We start from the raw sequence: 25,293 nt of genomic DNA, 5'->3' as shown, positions 1-25,293 counted from the left end.
GTGCATTGGGACAAGCTCTAGTAAGGCCTACGCTGTGGTACCTAGTCCTGAACTCAGCAGCATTATCGCAAAATAACTGAATAGTTTTTTTAAGATACTCAAAATGTGAGTTAAGTTGGCAAAATCTGGCTTAAGGTAAGCATATTTCAAAAGATGAACTCATTTTTATTATCACCATCTGTCCTTTTTATAGAGCATCAGGTCTGGTGATTCCCTCCCAGCAGACAAGGTGAGCCCAGGCTCAAGAGCCCTATGGTGGTCCCTCTCCAGCCCATGTCTGTTCAGCTGTCTGGGGCAGGGAGGGGGGCATACTTAAGGGAGGCTGGGAGGGAGTGCCCAGTTTCTGGCTCTAGACCAGCAGTTACTGAGGGTCTAGATCCACGGACACTAACTACTGCCACATGAGAAAAACCTGACATTTCTAGCTTTTGAGCAATAGTTTGTTGGGGTTTTGGTTGTTTTTTTAACTTCTTAATTTCTTCACATTTAGTACAAATCAGTCAATGAACAGTACAGGCTGCTGTTCCTTTGACTTTCACAAGGAGCTGAATTAAATTTTCGATACCTGTGAAAATAGCAGCACATCACTGAAAAACCTCAGAAAAGCTCACGGAGTAAGGAGGAAGTGAACTAAATGCTTGATGGTTAAAGGTGCCAAATACCTTTGTTTCCTGTTGGTATAAGAGTCTGCTTTGAGCCTTTGCACCTCTTAAAAGAAAAAAAAAAAAAAGAAAAAGAAAAAAGGGGGGGGGGCAGGGCTTGCCAGTTACCATAACTACCCTGCTCTCCTCATCATGGAAAAAGAAGTGGTAGTGCTATCATTGTCACAGCTTATGACAAACCCCCTATTAGTTTACTTGTAATCAGTCTTTCCAGGCTCAGTGAATTACATTACAAACCGCTATATATCATAACTACAGACAATTTAAAAGCTTCTGCTTATATTGCCCGTACAGCCATGACTAACAGTCCTGTAGCAGTGCTGGCATTGGCCCTAGTGTGCTCAATTCTAAAATCTTTATTCAAAACCTTTTTGAACCAGATTATTACTACCGTCAGTGGGAGTCTGACATAAGCAACATCCCCAGGACTAGACTGGATCTACTGGTGTTTTTTAGTGTGAGAAAATTCACAAAAGTGAGCTACCATAATCAGAAGAAAGAGAATAGCAGAGGGGAATAATGTGCAAACACACAATAAGCAGCACAATTAAAACGAGGTTACAAGGAGGAGATTTGAAAACATTTTTGCTACAACGTGCTCAGGAGACAAGAACATGCAGAACTCTCTGAATATTTATCAGGGTAATAAGAAAAAAAACCACAGCACCACAAACCATCAGCCCCTGGTATATATGAAACAGTAACCTAAGAATAAGGACCAAAACAAGAGAATTGCATAGATATGACTGACATTTACCTACACATCTGTCATTTCTTGCCTCATAGCCTTCAGGACAAGTTTCTCTAATGTTCCTTCTAGTCCTGGAGAAAGGTATTCTGCTGTTTCTATACTCTGAGAAGGAGCTGTAGAGATTTGAGGAGTGCCTGTAATATTGTTGAGGTTGATAGTTGTCTCTCACAGGGGAAAATTGAGCATAGTTATAGCTATTGTAATAGGCACCATAATTTGGCAATCTCTCCAATCCAGCGCAAGATTTCCCATCACCTAATAAATGTTGTCCAGGTGGACAGATACACTTGAAGCTGCCGGGGGTGTTGGTGCATTGAAATGCACAGGGTTTAGGCACTTGTTCACATTCATTAATGTCTGCTCATGTGACATGATCCAGAGCAACAAACCATGTGGAAAGGAGAAAAAACAAACAAACAACAACACATAACTATATGTGTATATATATACATATATACTTATCTCAGTCTGTAGAACAAACTGAAGACATAAAAGTGAGATCTTGAAGGCAGTAAAATACGGCAAACACGATACCAAGTAGGCTGGTTATTCTATCCTGTGCAGTAATACACCTTTACTCTTTCTGTAAGGCTGCTTGTGACATAAGACTGTGCTCACATAGGACAAGAACTCTGTGCAAAGTCTTTCCTCAAGTGTTACTGAAGACAAGATGTGGATATAAAACTGGGATCCAAGCCTGTTCCCCTGCTTTTGCAAAAGCAGGGCAGTGTGATAGCCTGAAAGCTGCTGGCTGCAGTTCCTGCTGGTTACCAGAAAAGATGCAGTGTGAGAAATAAGTGGCCCTTAGGACCCCTGCTGTTCATCATTGCAGCCTAAACTGCTCACTACTACTTCAGTAATTATTTTTTTGTCTTAAGTGCTCCACAGATGGATGGGGGAAGCTGTTGGGCCCTTCTTTAAAGGAGGATACTTAACACGGAGCATTCTTGAGAAGTACAGCGTTAGAAATTCATTCAAACTGGCACCGAGGGAAGCTCGGAAGCTCCAATACAGTTATTGTACTCTGTGTGAGGTGAAAAATTGGGTCTCAAGGACGGACAGTGTCACAGGGGAAGGAGGTCAGGTATGTTCTAACCTTTCATTGGTCATTGCAGCTATGAAAGGTTAGAGACTTAACAGTAAATATTAATTCACTTTTATACAACTAAAAAACAGAATTACTTTTTTTCTAAGGATTTTTTTTTGAAGTTGCCTCCCTTTAAATTGTAATCCAAAGTAATTTGACCAACCCTAGCAGTAAATATCCATCCTTAAATCAGAGTGATGAGCATACAAAGCATGGTAAAAGGTTTAAGGATGTAACATGATGAGTGTCCTTCATGCAAAATAGAGTAAATATGAGTGCTCTTGGATACTGTAGGACCAGGCCTTCTCCCACAGTTTCTCTAGTGCTACCAGAAAGAAATTTTCTAAAATTTTCACCAAGTTACTTCAGGCCCAGCTGAAAATTTGACGTATATGGTATTCCTTTTCAAACCTACATTCAGTCTTTACTAGAAAAACACAAAAAATTGCTAATTCCAAAACAGGAATGTGCAACTCTGCAATGATCAGAAATAAATAACCTGATATTAACATACATAACAACATATCTATAATTGACATATATTGTAAACCTTTTTTTACTAGAATTTAAAGATTATCTTAATGGTGGCTCAATAAGGGTTTAATTATTTCATATTAGTGGAAAGTGTGTATTCTTTAAATTATTACTGTAAAAATGCCATTAAGCTAGCGCTATTACAGTCTCACTTTGGTTCCCTCTGAACATAGTATTTTGAGCATAGTTTGTAACCCTCCAAGACACAAATGCATGCTAATGGTATTTTAAAAGTAACACTGTTCAGAAATGTAGTAGAATATTAGATTGCATTTTTATTAAGTCTTTAATACTTTATATGTTTTAAAGAATTTTGGGGAGTATTAATAATTAAATGTTTTGAGAGCTGGAAATCCAGGGATAATTACTGCAGAGTATTGCAGTATTTTCCAGTTGTTATTTCACAAACACGTAACTGAAACTTTATATATTAGTTGAAATATTATTAGGGTAATATAACTTCGTTTTTAGTATGGCAACAACTAATATGAATTTTAAGTTTGTATTCCTTCATTGTGTGCTTAAGATGAAAAACGTGTTACTCATACACATGTAAAAGAATACTGAAACTCACACTCAACTATTTTCTAACTGCAGAATTTAACATTCTTTACCTGCAGAAAATAGTGCACATAGCTATTGTCTAACATCTAACATTTTGTTCCCCTGTACTCAGCACTGGTGAGGCCGCACCTTGAGTCCTGTGTTCAGTTTTGGGCCCCTCACTACAGGAAAGACATGGAGGTGCTGGAGCGTGTCCAGAGAAGGGCAACCAAGTTGGTGAGGGGCCTGGAGCACAAGTCCTGTGAGGAACGGCTGAGGGAGCTGGGGCTGTTTAGTCTAGAAAAGAGGAGGGTGAGGGGAGACCTTATCACTCTCTACAACTACCTGGAAGGGGGTTGTAGTGAGGTGGGTGTTGGTCTCTTCTGTCAGGTGGCTGGAGATAGGACAAGAGGAAATGGCCTCAAGTTGCAGCAGGGGAGGTTTAGTTTGGATATTAGGAAAAATTTCTTTACTGAAAGGGTTGTCAGGCATTGGAATAGGCTGTCCAGGGAAGTGGTTGAGTCACCATCCCTGGAGGTATTAAAAAAGCACATAGACAAGGTACTTCAGGACATGGTTTAGTGGACATGGGTGATGGTTGGACTCGATGATCTTAAAAGTCTTTTCCAACCTAAATGATTCTATGATTCTATTCTATGATCTTTACAACAACCAATACCCTTGGAACAAATTGTGAATAAACAATATAAGACTACCATAGAAATAATGAAAGAAAACACGTGAAGATTCGAGCAATTTCTTTCATAGGATCCTCCTGTGCAATACAAGTAAAATTGAAGGCAGCAAGTCACTTGCATTTATACCATAGCCATCCCCGGGGAAAGTGATCGCTGACCGACTGGTAAGCCTAGGTCTCCACTGGACAGTAGTATCCCTTTGATTACGCACTATGAGTATTAAATATTTACAAGAACAAGGTGAATTGACTTTGAAACTAAAATAGCTAAATTCTCATGCATTCTTTTAACTTGAAAAATAATATTTCATTTTAAATTCTAGATAGCCTTGCACGTATTATATGCAAAAATGCTTTATAACAGCTTTTGATAAAGCCCTTCCTTCTATGATACAGCATGTTGAGATCCAACACAGTAATACTGTAAGTTAGTTAAATGGGCATGCATATATCTATGGGTGTTGTGATGACAAATGAACATCTTTATCCCCTTCTGACGGACAGGATTGCGGCACAAAGGACTTTACACAGGGTAAGAGTAGCACAGGTAGGAACAAAGTTCAATTCTTCTGTTTCAGTCTGGGGCCCTACTTTTCAACTCTTCCCCGTGCTCACTGGAAACATTACCAGTAAAACCTGGATTTTATTAACACATCTGAACTAATATCTTTGATGCATCTATATTTTAATTATATTTTTAAGCAGATAAAAATTCAAAGGTGCATAAAGGTCATACTTTAATTTAAGAGGGAGCTTTCAGTGCTCCTTGGTCAGAAGACAGCTTTAGGGCACCTGCTAGTGTTTTGTGAAAATCTGTAGTCCTATACTTTATCAAGCTTATTAATGTCAGAAATTTAAATGGTTTTAATATATGTTAAGGAGTCTGGGATTGATTTTATTTCAGTAGAGAGGCAGCTGGTGGAAGTAATGTCTTGGTCTACAGCCAAACAGTTTCTTACTGCAATTTAATCTCTTTTTAAAAAAAAAAAAAAAAAAAAATCCTGGCTTTTGGTACTCCAAAATCTTAGGTTGTTTGAAAAGAAAAAAAAAAATCCTGTTCTTCAAAGCAGCTGTTTATCACTTATGAAAGCTAATCTTTAAGAAGTCATCACAGAGGAATGCTTTTTGGATAATGATACATGAGACCAACTGAAACCAACTTCACTTAGTGTCATATACCAACATTCATAAATCATTATTATCAGGGTGGATCAGCTATTATATTTTAAATATTCTACATAAATACAGAAAAGGTGAATCTAAATGATCCTAGTGCCATCCTGAGGTCTGTTAAATGCCAGGGGAAGTGTTTTATGCACTTGCACTGACACCATACATTAAACTCTCTTGCTATCCATGTTAGAGCTACGAGAGCATCCTTCAAATGCTATGTATGTGTGTGTGGGAGAAAGCTCTGCATGTTTTTATGCCAAAATGTTCTACGTAGATAGCACAGGGGAGTAACTACATGGTCAGCATTCCTGTGACTGACAGGAATCCTCCTTCCCTGCTGTGATCCACCCAAACCAGATTGGGGAGTGTTGAGTGATAAATGCATATCAGCTTCCTCCACTTTACCCATATGGGGAACACCCTTTGCAATTCTAATGGGTGGGTAAGCATGTTTGCTTGCAGAAGCAAGTTCTGGGTGTTATCGTGCCTCTTGCAACACACTACTTTGGATGTTCTCCTTTAGGGGAGTCCATCACCCCCTGCTTGACTCCTTTCAGGTGTGAATCAATGCAGTCCAGGGTATAGCCAGGCATATTTCACTGTCCAATCAACTAACAAATCTGACCTGATTTTTATAAATGAAGCCTCTTGCGGAGCGGTAGCTCACCACATCCATCCACCAGTACTCTGAGACCCTTGCACGCTTTGTTTTCAAAGTATGGACCTATAACAATCTCTGTTTGGAATCATTTAGTTTTGACTATTTGTTTTGAATGGGACACTTTGTTTTAGTTGGGTAATTTTGAACTTCAGTGCAAATTTGTCTATAGAGCATAGTCTTCAAATGGGATAGCATTGTTGGATATGTTGCAGCAGAAAGGCCAGAGAAAAGCAGCAGCAGAAAATACTTGATACTAATGTGATTGGACAACTTACCCACACAAGGTCTTCCAACACCCTGGGACCGATACCCTCTTGGACACACACAACGGTAACTTCCTCGTGTGTTCTCACAAATCTGGTTATAGCGGCACTGGTGGGTTCCATCCCAGCATTCATCAATGTCTGCAAGCAACAAGGCAAGGGGAAGTAGTCAGATTTTTCCTGAAACTTCTTACAGCTTTAAACTTCTTAATGTAGAAGGAATGCAGTTAAGCCACAAGTGACTTTGGCCCTCTAGATAGATTTAGCCTCTCAACATATTCTTTTCTTACCTGGTACCATGATTAGGCATTACTCTATAACAGTTTCTGTTACGAATCACAATCTTTCACAATCTGAAAGCAGATTTTGAGCAGATACACAGATAAATTTTTCAACTGTATTGCATTTACACACACTTTTCCTGTTAATTTTCAAAACTTGTCATTGAGGTTTCCAATGTGATCAGCTACTCTCCAAAGAGACATAATCCATCTTCCTGTCATATCCCACTAGAAAAAAAGTTTTGGTAGTATGTATAACATCGGTTATGTTTAAAAGCATCCCTGATAACTGCAAGGACCTGTGACTGTGATTCACAGCTCCTGAGACAAACTCTTAAGAAAGCATTCACACATGGGGCAAAACATTTCAGTCAATGAACAGTTCATAGAATTCAAGGTGACAATGCAGAAAAGATGCTGCGGGAAACCTTACTGTTCTTTCTTAAGATCAATGGAATATTAGAAGTGGCAAGAATACAGCTATTCTTTTAATACCAATTACAAAAAAATGAAATGCCTATGTTCCCATAAATGAAAAAAAAAGTTGGTGCCTTAATATGTGCCAGTCTTCACAACTGGAGAGGTCTCTAAGATTATTGTTTTAAAAAGAAAAAATTCATCATTGTCCCTGTGTTTACCATCATCGTACAGTACATTAACACTTCTACTCACCAATACAAGTTCCATTTTCTGCTTTGGTCATTCCACTGGGACACAGATCAATGCACTTATAGCCACCACGGGTGTTTTTGCAAAGTTGATCAGGCCTGCATACATTCTGCCTGCACTCATTTACATCTTATTAAAAAAAAAAAGAAAAAAAGGCAAGAATGGAAATGAACTGTCTTCCTTATGCTCAATTCCTAACGAGCAGAATAATCTAGCTTTAATTATACTGTGTACATGCATTTGAATGTACTTCATGCACATTTGTCAGTCACCCCAATTCCCACTTCCTCTGGCTTTTAATACTGCTTTACAAACAAATTCAGAAATGCATACTAAGTATATCATCCATAGTAGGATTTTCATTCATAAAGATTTCCAGTAACAAATACAGCAACAAATAAATGTTGAACTATGTCCATTGGAAAGAGGGAATGAACATTCAAAAATTCATTCATACCCATGCATTTTCTGCCCTTTAGCTGGTATCCTGGATCACAACCACAGTGGAAACTTCCTATAGTATTGAAGCAACGCTGGTGACAGGAGTTGGACTCTTGACACTCATTAACATCTGTTGAACAATACAAATCCTTGATATCATAGCTGTGAATTGCCTTGTCATCATTTACCTGAACAGTGTTTTGGTTGAGTCAACATTCGGGACTCTGCTTTGAGCTCTAGTTATTACAATATTGAGGTATGTTCAGAAGCGGTTACTTCTCTCATTTCTTTGTAACAGAAAATGCACATGGGACACAAAAGCAAGAATGTTAGGTTATTCCCTGATAAGTTTTAAAATTTATTTCTAAAGATGGAAAAAGCAAAAGGTTTAAAAAACAAACAAACAAAAAAACAACCACACAAAAACCCCAAACCCAAAAAAACGCCACAACCTTAAAAATGAAAATTTATAGATACCTTATTGGGAAAAGCATCTTTTAAAAAGTTATTTTCAATTGTGTGAAAGACAGTATTTTCAGTTTCTGAAAGCTAACACCAAAACACAGAGAACTCTCCATACCTTGGCAGCTAAATCCATCAGCTGTCCTCCTAAAGCCATTCCCACATCTAACCATGCAGCGGTATGAGCCAATGATGTTTTCACAGTCCTGGCCAGCGTGGCAGGTATGTCCACCTAATGCACACTCATCAATATCTACAATTAAAAACAAGCTGTAAACCTCACTATCTCAAAGTGAAACAAAGATTAAGCAGCGTCTTGAGCATGATCAACTATGAAATACTTGATTGCAAATATATTCAGATATGAAATAATTAGAATACCACCAATAAATTATACTCTTATAATAAGAAAATGGCCCAGCCCAAACAGAACATTTCCCTAGCAATTTAAGTGCAGTGGGGATTTGTATCCAACCCATCCACAGCAATCCTTATCTTACCCTGACACATTCTGCCATCCGCAGAGATAGTGAGGCCTTTTGGACAGGAGCAGTAGTAAGATCCCATGGTGTTATGACAGGTATGGGAACAAGGATTTCGCACAGCACATTCATCTTCGTCTGGAACAAGGGAACATTTGAAAAACCAGTGAGACTTCATAAGAATTTACAAGAAACTATACCAAACAAACCATTCATAAGAGGTATATGTCTGGTAGACCCATGGGGCAAAACTAGAACTAGCAATGGAGCAGTTTCACAGAAATGGTTCAGCGGTGCATTCTCCATGCTTATTTTTATGGTTACCAAACCTACACTAACACAGCTTGATGAAATCTTGCATTATCTCTGCAAGACTGGGTCACTACCGCAGTAATGAATGTTTGAGACAATCTTTTCAAGAGAATCTCTTTACAACAGAAAAGATGGGTTTCAGTGTTAGACTTAAGATTTCCTGGAGACGTGCAAAGATTACTACATGTGCCATATTAAAGTTTTAGAACTCATACTGTTTTACAGATGATACTGCAAGTGGTTGTTATGGGTTTGTGTGGTGCATTTTTTTTGGTAGCGGGGAGGGGATGGAGGGGTGGCTCCTGTGAGAAGGTGCTGGAAGCTTCCCCGGCTCCCAGGCGGACCTGCTGCTGGCCCAGGCCGAGCCCGTCAGCCACAGCGGTAGCGCCTCTGGGAGAACAGATTTGAGAAGGAGAGCCTGCAGTGAGGAGGGGGATTGGAATGGGAGAGGAACCCCTCTGCAGATACCGAGGTCCGTGAGGAAGGAGGGGCGCCTGAGGAGGCGGATGTCCCCACAGCCCGTGGTGAGACGGCAGGCTGTGTCCCCCCGGCCCATGGAGGGGAGCGGGGGAGCGGAGGCCCCCCAAGATGGCCGTGACTCCATGGGAGAGCCCGTGCTGGAGCAGGCTGTGACTGAAGATCGGCCCGCGGGAAGGACCCATGCCAGGGAAGTTTGTGAGGAACTGCGGCCCATGGAAAAGGACTCACACTGGAGAAGTTCGTGGAGGACTGTCTCCTGTGGGAGGGACCCTGCGGCAGAGCAGGGGCCGAGTGAGGAGTCCTCCTCCCCTGAGGAGGAAGGAGCGGCAGAGACCAGGTGTGGGGAGCTGACCCCAACCCCCATCCCCTGTTCCCCTGCGAGGAGGGAGAGAGAACCGGGAGTGGGGTTGAGGCGGGAAGGAGGGAGGGGTGGGGGAAGGTGTTCCAAGGTTTGGTTTTGCTTCCTAATATCCTTGGTTTGTTTTGACTTGTAGGAAATTAAATTGGTTTGGTTTCTTCCCCAAGTTGCGCCTGTCTTTTGCCAGTGACCATAAGTGGTGAGTGATCCCTCCCAGTCCTTATCTTGACCACGAGCCCGCCTTTATATTTTCTCCTCATCCCACCATGGCTGGGGTGGGGGGGCAGGGAGTGAGAGAGCGGCTGCGTGGTGCTTTGTTACTGGCTGGGCTGTGGAAATTTGTTGAAAAAAATTGGAAAATTGTTTTAGCGACCTTATTTTCAGTTTTCCTGCTTTTAAACCTTTCGGATAGTGTAATGTTTGTTTCTTGTAGAATTTCTTTAATTTGTAAGCTTTCAAGGGGCAATGAAATAAGTCCACAAAATTATATCAGATGATTGGTCCCTAAAACAAACGTGACTCAGTCGACAGCTAAAACGCTTATAGCCTTCTCTTGACCTCCATCCCCCAAGCAGGAACTTGTGCGCAGCTGTCTAGGTTGCCAACATTCATCCTTCCCTCCACACAGACCATGCGAGTGCTTCACTACTTTGCAGGCTCAGCAGATCCTGTGGCTCAGTGTCCCCCTGTTGTACCTGAGGTACTGATGAAAAGCTGTCTGGGCACTACTTCTATTCTAGATGAGTACAGAAGTGAAGTCTTCACCTGGCTTTGGATCCACACCCTTTCATCAAGGGTTACTTACACTTTTTGAAGTATGCACTTCATGCTTTGAAACTCTAGATAATGGAAACTCTAGATAAAGGTGATGTGGTTGAGTACTGCATCCAGCTCTGGGGCCCCCAGCACAGGACAGACATGGGCCTCTTAGAGCAGCTCCAGAGGAGGCCACAGAAATGGTCAGAGGGCTGGAACACCTCTGCTATGGAAAAAGGCTGAGAGAGTTGGGGTTGTTTAGCCTGGGGAAAGGAAGGATCCGGGGAGACCTTACTGCAGCCTTTCAGTATATAAAGAGGGCTTATAAGAAAGATGGAGAGAATTTTTACCGCGCCCTGTAGGCGACCTGGTAAAGGGCCAGGACAAGGGGTAACAGTTTTAAACTAAAAAAGGGTAGATTTAGATCGGAATACTAAATTTTTTATGATGAGGGTGGCGAGACACTGGAACAGGTTGTCCAGAGAAGCTGTGAACGCCCCCTCCCTGGAAGTGTTCAAGCTCAGGTTGGACAGGGCTTTCAGCAACCTGATCTAGTGAAAGATGTCCCTGTCTGTGGCAGTGGGGTGGAACTGGATGATCTTTAAAGGTCCCTTCCAACTCAAACCATTCTATGAGTCTATGATTACACACTACCCTTTTCACATCATTACCTGAACAGTAAGGCCCAGTGGAGTCCAAACCAAACCCAGCAGGGCACTGATTGCTACGATCTCCTGTATGGTAAAGGAAGCACATGTTACTTGTGGGTGAAAATATGGCCATTTTATTACTTTTAAAAAACCTTTTAACATTAAGACTTGCAGCCCAGCTATTTATAAAATATTTATTATACTTGGACACTAAAATAGTAACTTTTTAAAATCTAGACTTCAGTGGTTTTTCTGCTTGGGCAGTAAAAGTCAGTAGTACATGGTTTTTGCTGTTTTCAGAAACATTAAACTGGTGGGGGGTTTCCCTCAGAGTGACTGCAAGTTGCATCCCAGCCTAATACATCCTGCAACGTTCCTCCATAAAGTTTTCCTTATTAAAAGAACAAAGACCATTCAGTTTCACTTCACGTAAAAGGAGGGAAATAAACCCAAACCAAACAAGTCACCATGTTATAGATTGTGATAAGTCACTGCAGAAGAACACAAGTGCGTACTATGAACTGTAATGGAAAAATCCAGTAAAGACTGCTCAAAGACCACGTATATTTTGCTGCTCGAAAATTCATTCAATGAATATGAAATTTTTAAAAAAGCAGTATATTAATTGTTGGAGGAAATAAATGCAATTTCAGTAAAGGCCTGGCCAGATTTATGCATAGGCACAACTTGATCTGGAGACTTCCTTTTATCAGACCTCTTTTTAAAACAGAAAAAATAATCTTATTTGGTTTCCAAATTGCACAATCAGTTCATAGCCTGGCAAGTGGGAAGATAATTATTTTACTTCATTTAGAATGTTGTTATTGAAAAGAAAGACTGAGATGGGCAATCCCACTGTTTCATTTACTTTCAAACCTCAGTTCTTTCTCTACTATGTAAAAAAGCCAACTAATTATGACTTCTCAAAGGAAAACCCACTTACACAAATATATGCCCTACTCCTTAAGATCACTTAGGTGAAAGGCAGCAGTTAGTAATGCTAAGGCACAGTACAACAGATGATGGACCTACTAGCTTGCCACCTCTGTGTTAGGAGTCAGGAAATTTACAGACTGTACATAAGCATGTGTCTACACAGGGCTGCATAACTGTGCACCATTCACATCTGGCCTTAAAAAATGTATCCATAAAGTACCAGTAAAGTTTTCAAGCTGCAGCTCAGCATCATATTTTCTGTATATACCAAATAATTCCAGAGAAGTTCAATCTGAGGAATGACTTAGGACATTTTACCCATTTAGTGCTGAATTTTGAATGTTCTTCTACCTCATTACTACCTTACTTATGTTTATGTGGTTTTTGCTGTGAGAAGAAGATTCACAATCCTTTTTCTCAACAGCTATGCAAAAACCAAACCCAAACATAAAACCCCACCAATGCTTGACCACACACAAAAGTGACAGTAATTTCATTTTAGAGAATGAAAGGTACATGCAAGGAAATGGAGAAATGTTTTAGGCTGGCTACCTGAAGCTACTGGTCATGCTAATAGCAGCATCAGCAAATGCAGACATACATCATTGATGAGAACTACAGGTGAAGAGTAAGTGCAAACTGCAACAGCTTTTACGTATTAGTCTATGGGTATGTTAACAAGACACGTAGGTCCCAGGATCTACAATAAAATTACCCAAGTTTCACAGAATTTCCTCCTTCAAGGCCATAACTGGCTTTTGAGAATACAGGTAACGAATTTTAGGAAGATAGGATATCATGTTTCCATTGTTTTATTTTTGTGAAAGATTAGTACAATACCTTTTGCTATAGAAGCATGGATTTTAAAAGCCATAGTTTCTTCCAGTGGGTTGTACTCTGTTGTAATAGAGGAAGCATGGAGTGTTTCCACCAAGAAAGGCATCTTTCCTTTAGTGTAATCATAGGTGATAGTGTGGTTCCATGTATAGGGAACACTAACCCCATCTATAGTGAAGAGACGAGTAGAATGGGCATACAGTTGCCCAGGACCAGTTTGAATATAGTCTTCTGTATAATCCTGAAACAGCAAAATTCAGGCATCAGCCACTGAGTACAGCCAACACCACTGTGGTTTTTGTATTTTAAAGTGGTATGAGATGTATTCCAAGAAACATTTTTTTTTCTTAACAGCTGAACATAACATATTTCACACAACACATGCCTTTTTTACTCTTATTTTAACTGTTGAATCTTAACAGCATCTGGTACATTTCTTCAAATAAGAAACAGGCTGTGGTACTGAGGAACCTGATGACAGGGGCCTCAGCAGAGCACTTCCAAAAATCTGAAAATGATCTTACTGTTCTGTAACAATCTTTTGAGGTCTAAATATTTTTTTTGTTTCTAAGTCAGATGCTGACAACATGAGCCTAAATAAACAATTAGTAGAGAAAAATTCTGCCACTGAAAAAAGGTATAAATATTGGACATGCTACATATTGCAGTGTATTGAAATATCAAGAACTTCATGTATATTTATTGTACTGTGGGATTAATATATTAAAACAATTTCACTGGTTACCTACCACTAACTAATTACCACCTTTATAGAAACAATGGTAAAGAATATTCTTTCTTGTACAGTAAAACAAATTATCAAGCACCTGGTTTTAAACCAAAACTTTAATACCACATATTGTATTAAGCAAAATGTTTGTCATGTGATACACTAAACCAAAAAGCTAGAAAAACAGTTCCTTTGAACTCCATCTTTCTATCAGGAGTACAACATCAGTGATAGAAGCTATCTTACTAGGAGCAGTAGAGAGTATCTCCAAGAACCAACAGGCAGAGCAATTCAGTAGCGAGATTATAACCTTTTGCCATACGATCATGCAAACTGCCCTCTCTAATCATTCCTGAAAAAGGTCATAGAGAAGTGTCATTCTTTGAAAAAGCAAATTCTGCAAAACATTTCAGATGAATTGCATAATAGGACTGTTTGCCATAATAGGTATCTCCACAAGAGAAAGTTTTGATGCTATAGCAGAGAAAGGAGCACATCATTAACAGCATCATGACAGTGTGCATGATAACACCACACCCTGTGTTGCAATCCAGTTCAGAACCTGTTAATCCCCTGTCTTTGCAACTTCATCAGCCACAGGAATGTTTCTCTGCCAGACTATGTATAATTGTAGCTGCAAACGAATCAACAGTAATACTGAGAAATTTTTGCAAGATGCCATGGTATAAGAGAGCTGGTGTCATCCTCAGGGAAGGCAAAATGTCAGACAGGTTTAAGATGCACCTTTATAGCTCTATTGAAAGCAACACCTGACATGCCTGCCTGTGATAACTAGCCCCAAAGACACTTCTCAACACTACCTTCTAACATCTAAAAACCTTGAGTGACCTGTACTACCTTCCCAATGACAAGTTCTTGTTTTTAAAGGCAATGTGAACATCTGTCAGTTAAACCAGGCATAGAATAAGTCACATACTATAAAACAGTTTTCAGGCCTTAGTGTCTACTGCTTGAATATAGATGAGAGATGAAGTATGTATCAATGAAGGAAGGGGGTGGTATCTCGAGCAGCTTTACCTTCACATCAACATCAGCTACTGACTGGAGCTGCAGCACATGGCCACTCACAACAACATCCACCAGCAAGGCTCCATCTGAATCCAAGCCCCGGGCAATATGAGTCATTCGCAGAACCTCACCTATGAATTTTAACAGCACATTGATTTATAAAACATCTTAACCAGAGATTCATGTTAGCCACATAGTATCTGAATTGGGATCCCTTGAGCAGTTATTTTATACTCATTTTTATAAGGCGTACCATGCCTATAATAAACTTCACATTTTTCAAATCACAGCTCTAAAAGCTGTATTTAAGCCTCAGAAAGCCATAGTCATTCAGAAATATTGGTGTAAGCACAAGACTCAAAATTCAGCAACAGTTATTGTGCTATTTTTTAAGAACTACAGTATCTATCAAGCTTATTGGAAACAGAAAGAGATGGTATATCACAGGTAACAAACCAGTGGCAAACTCCACTTGAGTTTCTCTCTTGAAGACTGCATCAGTGAGCGTAAAACCATTCATTGCTTCTCCAATTTCTTTTGCAGTTGTCCAATAAACTGGGCTGAGTATAGAAACAAGCTTTCTCATCGCTGGACCTGAAAGAAATGCAACATAACATTGGAGAGCTTTTTTCCTAACATCACATGACCCACATCTGTAGGAGTTAAATATGAAGACCTAACACTAGTGTAACCCTTAAGATCTAAACCAGCAAAAATAGATATTGCTATATTCAGAGGAACCACTTTACAAATATTAATGTACTAGAAGTAAATATTGAAGATTCCCTTTTCCTCTCTCTGTCTATGGAAAGTTTAGATCAGTTTCTTCAGTGACACTTAATGAAATGAAGGGCTGAAAACTGGCATTGCACAGAATTCAGCCTGGGTCAAGGAAAAAGGTGATAAAAAGTAATAAAAAGCCTACCAAGGCTCCGAGGGACGTTTGTAATCTTTGCTTGTATTACTCTAGTTTCAGAATCAGGACTGTCTGTTACTGTGGTATTCAGGAAAGCAATTCCAAATTCAATATCATTAATGTTTCCAATGATGCTGCCTTTGGCACGTGAAGGCCCACCTGTGCAGGAGAGAGAAGGGAGAAAGGGAAAAAAAAAAAAAAGGCCCATGTGAAAACTCTACGGTCTGATATTTTGGGGGAGAGAAAATTGAGAAATATTGTCCAGCATTTTAAGAAGGATACTTCTGCATATATTACTACTTTATTTGCAAAAGTAAAGCTCACAACCTGCAAATAACAGGATACTGTACATATGTGGTCTGAGATACATGCACAGTAACATGGGAATCGCCTTATGCACTCACCCCTGTCTGAAAAGCGACAATTGTTTAACAGCATACTCTAGTGCTATGTAGCAGGTTAACAAAAAATTTATCCAGCTGAAGTTGCAGGGGAGATTTAAGCCAAAAAAATTAAATTACTTGGTCAACTGGCCAAGACATGGGAGAGTACTGGTCAAATCAGGAGTGCCACAGGCTTTCACCATGTTGTCATTGCGTGCAGGCTGTAAATTAACTCACCAGGACATGCTTGGGTGTTACACCTGGATATTTGGGAGGAGTCTCCAGGACAAGGACGTCCATGATTTAACGGGGCTGGACTGCTGCACAGGCGTATTCGGGTCTGCACTCCTCCTCCACAAGAGGAAGAGCACTGGCTCCATGTTTGCCACTGCCCCCAGTTTCCATCCACTGAAGATACAAAGAATGAAGAAAGCGACTTTTCATTTTAAAGGTGTCAGGCTGCACCAGTGATGCTTTAGTGTCATTCCTTTTTGATGGAACCAATGTGTTAGAGAAAAGAAATAGCTCAAAGGATGACAAAAACACTTTAATGGGCAGGCATGAACACTTCTCCCCTCAGAAACACACCACCTTCAAAATTTTGTTTGTCTATCAGCTGTACCGGAAACAAGGAGTCTCCTCCAGGGGATGTTTCCAGTATAATGGTTGGGGATTTAACAAGAGCTACATAAAATTCTTCTCTAAGTCATGTTGAAGAGGTACCACTTCATGGCTGACCAGGGAAGCTTTGTACGGTATAAACTACATGTGTCACTCCACACAATCATGCAAGTCCTCCCTAAGGGTGGCACACAGAGGTCCAGTGTGCAGGTAATTTGCTCAGCTGGTGTTTGGGACTTCTGCCAGCCACACCCCCCAGGAGGTTCTGCAGAGATGCCCCCTGCCAGTCTCTGCGTCTGTTACCTGAAAGTATCAGCCTCCACAGAAACCGATTTCAAAACTGAAAAAACATTGTCACATGTATGCAGACCCATCACAAACCAGTTGATAAAGAACAGCTGTCAATGTTCATAATCTCCTGTCATACTTTTTGGTAGCCTATCACTAGAGACAACCTATCTGTCTAGAGCTTTGAGTGCTTTTACTCCTACAGAGAAAATATCTGAGGTTGCATGGGTATAAAACTGATGGAAGAGTACAAGAAACCGAACAAAACATAAATCTTGCAAATAAGGAACACACGTTCTATCTAGCCAAACACTCTACAAGAGGTCAATCAGAGTTGGCTTGAACTACACGTGTGGGAGTCTGCACAGCCTCGGTAACAACAGGTGATACAATAGGACCATGACTGGACATTGAACAGAGTAATCCGGAAATGCCTGATCTGATACAATATTTGCCCAAAACTAGCAATGGTAAGAGGAAAGTAACAATTAAAACTTTGCTTAAGACAACCATTAGCCAAAATAACAGCAACAAGGGAACTGAAAAGAATTATAAAAGCAGCATGAAAGTTTGTGATTGGGCAGGATAAACCCAAGCAAGAGGAGGGTAAACACGGAACAGTCAGACTGGACTTGACACTGTAACCTCCATTGAGACCTGATGGAGAATTGTCCTCGCATGCCACGAGCAGCTGGCATCCAGCTCGCAGGGGCTGATGCTATGGGGTGCAGCAAGCAGGGGCCCACACCTGGGGTGTGCAGATGTGGCCTCATCAGGGGCTTTGTTACCAGCAGGCAGGTCAGCATGCATGTGGCACAGGTGTGCGTAAAGTTGTGCATCTCCCACAGGAGGAGGGTGTGTAAAGGGGTGCGCATAGAGGAGGGATTTAAGGATTTATTTTTTTATTATATTAGAATTAATAATACTATAATAATAATAATCATCCTCCTCCTCCCTTTCTGGGATGAGTTATAGAAGGGTGTTGAGAAATTTGTAGGTGTTTAGTAAGTCTCTAGCATTGTGGTTTATCTTCCATATCACTGATCCTGATCCTGAATGTGTAAGTTCATTGATTGCCCCTCAGTTATGTATTGTCAATAAATCAATTAACTGCTTTGATTATCATTTTACAGCATTAGAGCTGAGCATTTTTCCCTGCTCCTGGAATACATTATAAGAGTTCACTGGGAGCCTCATAAACTGTATTTACTGTAAAAACTAAGTAGAATTATTAGGTGTAGGAGAGATTTTCATATGCTATTTCCTCTTTTGAATTAGTCCACCTCATTTGGGGAAAATCTAACATGTAAAAGGGGGAAATCCTTGTAAGGTGACAGTCATTTAAAGAAAAAGTGAGAGTGGATCATTAGATTGTATGAAATTTTAAGTAATTACAGGAATGTCCTACTTTCCTTTCATATTATGAAAATCTCACATACGTTATGTATACCCTGAAGTCTTCCAGGGAAAGCTGCATTTAATTTCTCTGTTAGTCTGAGCACTCACCAGGGCACAGTTCAGTGCTGCATCTCTGGATCTGCATGTCAGCCCCTGCACATGCCCTTCCACCGCTGGCAGGATGAGGATTGTCACAGGTCCGGTATCGCCTCATCTGGCCTCCGTTGCACGTTCGGCTACAAGTTCCCCAACTACTCCATGGGCCCCAGTTGCCATGAACTGTAAAAATAAGTCAGATTTTATGTCTTCCTCTTAATAACAGATACTTAAAACCAGACAGTGAAGCTAGGAAAATATTCCTATTAGAGAGTAACTTTTAAATTTCTTTTCCCAAAATAAAAATAACCCCCCCAGACAATTAAAGATCTAAGGAAGTTATCTTGTCCAGCATTCTGTGATTTCTCAGAGCATATTAACCAACTCCAAAACACTGTCAGTCGTAGGAAAAGTACGCAACACATTACTAACCAAATGAGTCACTACACTTTACTGTGAGATATGAGAGAATCACTTTGCAGTACTTCTGACAGGACAGTTTTAACACTGCTGCCACCACAGGAGGGGACATAGTTGGAATGTATTGGGTTTGTGTGGCAAGGTTTTGGTAGTGGGGAGGTTACAGGGGTGGTTTCTGTGAGAAGCTGCTGGAAGCTTCCCCTGTGTCTGACAGAGCCAATACCAGCCAGCTCCAAGACGGACCTGCCGCCGGCCAAGGCCGAGCCAATCAGCGATAATGGTAGTGCCTCTGGGATAATATATTTAAGAAGGAAAAAAAGTTGCAGGGCACACAGAAACCGCAGCTGGAGAGAGGAGTGAGAACATGTAGGGGAAACAACCTTGCAGACCCCCAGGTCAGTGAAGAAGGAGGGGGAGGAGATGCTCCAGGCACCGGAGCAGAGATTCCCCTGCAGTCCGTGGGGAAGACCATGGTGAGGCAGGCTGTCCCCCTGTAGCCCATGGAGGTCCACAGTGGAGCAGATATCCACCTGCAGCCCGTGGAGGACCCCACACCAGAGCAGGTGGGTGCCCAAAGGAGGCTGTGACCCTGTGGGAAGCCCGCGCTGGAGCAGGTTTTCTGGCAGGACCTGTGGCCCCATGGAAAGGACCCATGCTGGAGCAGTTCATGAAGAACTGCAGCCCATGGGAAGGACCCACGTTGGAGAAGTTCATGGAGGACTGTCTCCCATGGGAGAGACCCCACGATGGAGCAGGGGAAGAATGTGATGAATCCTGCCCCTGAAGAGGATGAAGCAGCAGAGACATGTGATGAACTGACCCCAGACCCCACTCCCTGTCCCCCTGCACTGCTGGGGGGGTAGGTAGAGAATTTGGGAGTGAAGCTGTGCCCAGGAAGAAGGGAGGGGTGGAGGGAAGGTGTTTTGAGATTTGGTTTTATTTCTCATTACCCTGCTCTCGTTGATTGGCAATAAATTGAGTTAATTTTCCCCAAGTTGAGTCTGTTTTGCCCATGACAGTAATTGGTGAACGATCTCTCCCTGCCCTTATCTTGACCCACGAGCCCTTTGTTATATTTTTTCTCTCCCCTGTCCAGCTGATGGGTGGGGAGTGATAGAACAGCTTTGGTGGGCACTGGCATCCAGCCAGGGTTAATCCACCACAGATAGATGCGTGATCTCTGACAGTCTGGCAGGACCTTATGAACCAGCTGCTACTGGTTTGTGCTCCTAACAGTTAATATTTAAAATATCCCAGTCATGCTGACTGATGAAGAGATGCTTTCACTCTTGCCAGGCAGCTAATACCACTTGCCTGTGTTCAGACCCTCTGATTTCTGTGGGAGTGTGTGATTTGTGGAGGGCTTCCTTCCTCTCATGCATACATACAAACCCAGTCAGTGGACAAGCAGCCTGACCCAAAGCACTTACTTGGACAAGGATCACTGTTGCAAAAATCAATTTGCATGTCATTTCCTTCACATTTGTGGCCCCCAAACTGTGGGGCTGGGTCTGAGCAGTGGCGCGTTCTCTGCCTGCTGCCTCCTCCACAGGACACGGTGCAGGCACTCCAGCTGCTCCACGTGGCCCACTTCCCATCCACTGGCAAGAAAGGCATAGCATGGTACAGTTACAGTCTCTGACATTAGAAATAACAATGCAAATCAGTGTTACATCAGGGTAAAACTGACTGTAGGATGTTACTGACTCTCTCTGTAGAACATCTAAGCTACATAGGGATTTCTACACAGGGATTTCCAGGAGTGAAACTGGAGAAAAGCGTGACATGTCTTTTAAATGACCTGTAAGCCTGACCAGAATCATGGTCAGGGATCACTCAGTCCTCAAGCTCAGTGAGTCTGATATTTCTAGGTATCTGTAAGCAAGTCAAACCATATAAAAAGTAGTCCCTGAAATTACCACACTGGGCAGATGGCTGGTACTAGTGCCATCCCCAAAACCCAGTCTAGTTGCAGCTGCACTGTCTGAAGATGTAACCATCACCACCTTCTCCCCCCGCCTTCCTAACCAATCTTTGATTTACTGGCTCAGCTGTTTATAGGTGTTATTACTAAATTATCTCATGTGAACCAGGTTTGAGCAGTTGAATAGTATGGTCCTTGATCTCCCAAGATGTGGTGACACAAACTGTTAAAAACAGGTATATCCATGTGAGCACTTGAGTTGGTGGCTAAGAGGCTGATCAGTCACAAACTAGCTGTAAGCAATAGCATCCTCATCAGCAGCCCATCAAGCCAGAGAAATGTGCAACATTTAGCCCTCAGTTGCTTGACTACTGCAGGGTCAGTTCTCTCTTCTACCAGTTGACAGTTACAGTGGGGACTCAGCTTAGGATCTGGCATGTGCAAAATGGAGTGTGAAGCCAGAAGGATCTAGTCTGAACTGCTGCACATTCCATTTCATGAAATTTCCCTTCATTACCCCTGCACTCAGCCAGATACAGAGGTCAGATTTCAAAAACTTGAGTTTTCCTATCCAGTCATGAAGGACTCATTGAAATGTGGAAGAAAAGGATAAATGAATAACAGAACCTAGGAAAAGAAATGTTTAGGAAAGCTGTAATTTAACTGCCAAGGATTTAAAATGCTGCTTTTGCACAATGGCAGGGTAAAGGAAGAGAGGCAAGGATAGGAGAAGAAATCCCATGTGTTAGGTCTATAAAGGGATGCTAAAGATAGTGACAGGGGCCAGTGAAAACAAAAGGTTTAAATGAATTTTTTTCAGGGACTACGCTTTCAGAACTGGAAAGCTTTCAATATAAAGTAGAATTTGGAAAGGAAATGACAAGTTTGTCATTGTTCTCTTTGTGTCCAATGCATCTTACCTGGGCAGCGTCTCTTGTTGCAAACCTGCATCTGTGCATCAGACCCCTCACAGTATGATCCATCATGGGAGGGAGGAGGGTTATTGCAGAGCCTCAGTCGTGTCTGAGTACCTTTCCCACAAGTCTCGCTGCAAGGACCCCATGGCAGCCAAGAACTCCACTCACCATCAACTGCAAAGGCAGCACAGCTATAAAACTGTTTCAATTATACAGCTGCTTTAACATGAAATTACAGCTCCACAGCCTAAGGCAAAAACCTACATTGTTCAATATCAATAAATGAAATATTCTGAATAAGCCCTTGAAAAAAACTTTGCCTTGAGCAACAGCTAAAATGAATCAACAGTTTCCAGAAGAGAGATCAATTCTTTCCTTTTTGTTTTCTGAATACATCACTTTACCTCACTACAATCTTGGAACAACAGAACTGAATCAGTTCTGATTGATCAGATCTGGTGTTTTCATAAGTTTTTGGCTCTGACTGTCCTGTGCTAGGCTGAAGGTCTCAGCAGGGGAAGGGGCATGCTGGCTAAAAGCTGGCACACAGCTTCATTGGCTAGCAATAAGCAGGAGCCAGAACTGATTTTGTTGCCAAGATCTAGAGAAATTAATCTCTCGATGGTGGATGAACATTTAGCGTTGCAGTGGTAGCAAAGCCAGTGAAAAAGGGAAAAATCAATACCGTAAATATTGTATAGAAGGAAACATGCCAGCAGTGAAGGGTTATGAATAAACTACAACCTGTCAAATGCAGGAAGTACTACTAAGACAGGAAGGAAACCTGAACATTCAGCTAGTTATGAGAAAGACGTTGCTGAAAATTAAAACAACAGAGAAAAACATACTGATAATGTCTTAAATTATTAACTATTATGTTTTACATGTTTTTTTAATAGCTTTTTCTTTTTCATTTTAATTGGCTTTGCATGACAGAGTAGCGAGTGAGCATATGGGTAACAAACACTGAAAAACATGAAAATACAAAATTAACATTTTTATTGGGGTGGGGGGAAGAGAAATTGCTGAAAATTTTCCTTGCACTTACTTTTGTGACTTCAGTTTCCAAGAACTACTGCCATTCGATACATTACAAGCAATGTTAATATAAAAAAATTCAGCATTTAATTCTTTTATGATTTAATAATCTGAAACAAGCTGAGAGAATTTGCGTTTGGAGGGGGGGAATCTCTACAGAAAGCCCCTTATGCAACTAATTCTAACCAAATCTTCTCTTACCTGGGCAAGGCCTAATATTACACATGACTGAATCCACAGCACTGCCATCACAGGGCTTCCCACCATGCTGAGTTAGCGGGTTACTGCAGGTTCTGGTTCTGGTCCTGTTGCCTTGTCCACAGCTCTTTGAACACTCTTCCCACAGCCCCCACTCCGACCAGTTGCCATCCACTAAGAAACAGAAAACCCCACAGTTTTAATTAAAAAATATTTTCAAGGTATTTATTGAGATTTCCTCTTCCTTTCCACAGAAGTAAAATCGAATTCTAACTTCTTAGAAAAACTAGTATGTCATGAAGATCCGTGGTGATAACGGTTCACTGTTAGGGCACTTAACATAAGGTACATTAAAAGTATCAATTCGTTAAAGAAATACCTGGACACAGCTTATTGTGGCAGCTGCGTATGTCTGTATCGGGCCCCTCACACCTCCTCCCGCCATTTGCTGGAAGAGGGTTGTTGCACTGACGGACTCGCTCCTGAACACCTTGACCACAAGTTACGCTGCAAGCTCGCCATTCAAGCCAATCAGAAAATCCACCGTGCACTGCAGTGAGAAAAATTATGCTCTATTTGTAACATGCTTGTGCTTATAACACTCCTAAATTGATACAGCAAAGTGAAAAATGCACTTCATAAGCCATACTTGGAAATCAAACTCCCTTCACGTCTTCATTACTGCAGAAATATCTTACTACAGTTCAGAAAATACTTCAGCTGCTCTGAAATAGTTACTGCTTATGCTCCTAAAAGCATTTCTTTAGAGGTACAATTAAGTTATGATATGTGTTCTGAGAATGGGATCTAATTCAAGACCCTTTCATTGTTATTTATGTCTCTCACTCCTTCACACTCATCTGTCTCACACAGCTGGATGAGCATAATGGAACAAATTTCATGAAACAAACCCACTGACATCTCAGATTAGGCTTAACACATATTTAATGCATATATGGAAGATAAGATAAAATCTCTTATCCATAATATATGAATAAGATACAATCTTGATTGTAATTAATCTCAATTAATGCTGTAATCTACCAGTTTGATAGTCACAGTCCTATATTTTGTGAACCTACCCTGGACAGTCAGTGGTACTCTAACAAGAACAGATCCCATTAGATTCCTTGCTACACACTCATATTCAGACGTATCTTCCTTCTGTGCTGCAACAATACGCAAGGAGCCATTAGACAGAACAGTCACTCTCTCATCGCTCACAACTGGATGACCTTGGCGGGACCATTTGATGGTTGGAGGAGGCTCTCCATTTGCCTGGCAGTTCAGCATTGCTGTGGCACCAGCTTCAATAACTGTCTCTACAGGTTCAACAGTAATGACTGGAGGACCTGAAAGAGAAAGGTTTCTTTAGGCAATAGCACATGGCTACATTTTTTTAATTGTATTGAATATTAAAGATCTGGTCAGAACAGGGGCAAAAAATTCTTAAGTCAGTTTACTTTGACTAAAATTATTATTGTTGATCTTTCACTGTGAAAATATATGCAAGTTAAAATGACAACGATAGGCTTTTTTTAATACGTAGCAATCTAAGAACCAAAGTGGGGATTGAGGCTTGACTATCTGAACACACCGTCGTCTTTATTGCTAAAATGTGTTGCTTTTCATAAAACCTGCAGGAAGATGCTATTAATCACGTCCAGAGGCAACTGAGACATAAGTCACAGATCCATACTGCTTGAGGCTGTAATAGGAAAGGGATGTTCAGAAATTCTACCACTAGTGAAAAAAATAATTCTAAAATATAATTTCTGCCAAAAATAAAATACTGTCAGTGAAAGCTGGGATTCATCTCACATAAGTGACTTAATTTAAAAGTTAAAAGTCTAGTTTAGTCCAGTTGTAAAGACATCCTCTCAAGTCAACTGAGAGAAACAGGCCCTTTCAGAAGGTGATTCACCCCATTCTAAGTTGGTTTCTAAGATGAGGCTGAATCACCCTCTATATGCTTCTCCTCTTTGACCTCAATCGCTAGCTTAGACTAGACTCTTAAATATTAATGATGAAAGATGAGATTAATCTTAACCTACAGTGCACTGCCCAACCTCCAAAACTTCAATGGGCACTACATACACCTATCCAAAGGTAGGTTATCACTCCCATCTAGTGGCATTAAACTTATCACTTTGAGTCTTACTCTGGAGTGTTAGCGTCAGACTGCGTTCCACCACACCAGCATCATTGGTAGCCACACACTTGTAGTCACCAGCATCTTCGTTCTAAAGAAATGAAAACCAAATAGTCATATAACCTGTCAACATGTAATGAAGGTTTCA

The 25,293-nt window shown here is 41.0% G+C and overlaps 1 protein-coding gene across 1 annotated transcript in view; it reads right to left on the bottom strand.

Annotated features, from left to right (window-relative positions):
* Nucleotides 1–25,293, bottom strand: part of HMCN1 (hemicentin 1) — a 210,130-nt gene that overhangs the window by 6,245 nt on the left and 178,592 nt on the right. Inside the window, exons 86-104 of the mRNA XM_075038698.1 lie at nt 25,155–25,236; nt 24,076–24,345; nt 23,373–23,543; nt 22,997–23,167; nt 21,761–21,931; nt 20,347–20,517; nt 18,509–18,679; nt 16,331–16,501; nt 15,720–15,869; nt 15,251–15,388; nt 14,804–14,925; nt 13,039–13,276; nt 11,284–11,346; nt 8,725–8,844; nt 8,343–8,477; nt 7,779–7,892; nt 7,325–7,450; nt 6,384–6,512; nt 1,420–1,770 (exon numbers count right to left, since the gene is read on the bottom strand). Coding sequence (XP_074894799.1) covers nt 1,420–1,770; nt 6,384–6,512; nt 7,325–7,450; nt 7,779–7,892; nt 8,343–8,477; nt 8,725–8,844; nt 11,284–11,346; nt 13,039–13,276; nt 14,804–14,925; nt 15,251–15,388; nt 15,720–15,869; nt 16,331–16,501; nt 18,509–18,679; nt 20,347–20,517; nt 21,761–21,931; nt 22,997–23,167; nt 23,373–23,543; nt 24,076–24,345; nt 25,155–25,236 — 3,064 coding nt within the window. The remainder of the gene's footprint in view (nt 1–1,419; nt 1,771–6,383; nt 6,513–7,324; nt 7,451–7,778; nt 7,893–8,342; nt 8,478–8,724; nt 8,845–11,283; nt 11,347–13,038; nt 13,277–14,803; nt 14,926–15,250; nt 15,389–15,719; nt 15,870–16,330; nt 16,502–18,508; nt 18,680–20,346; nt 20,518–21,760; nt 21,932–22,996; nt 23,168–23,372; nt 23,544–24,075; nt 24,346–25,154; nt 25,237–25,293) is intronic.

This window comes from Buteo buteo, chromosome 10, assembly GCF_964188355.1.
Source record: "Buteo buteo chromosome 10, bButBut1.hap1.1, whole genome shotgun sequence".
Taxonomy (NCBI): Eukaryota; Metazoa; Chordata; class Aves; order Accipitriformes; family Accipitridae; genus Buteo; species Buteo buteo.
The sequence above is the reverse complement of the archived record's forward strand: the minus strand, read 5'-3'. Positions and strand labels throughout refer to the sequence as shown.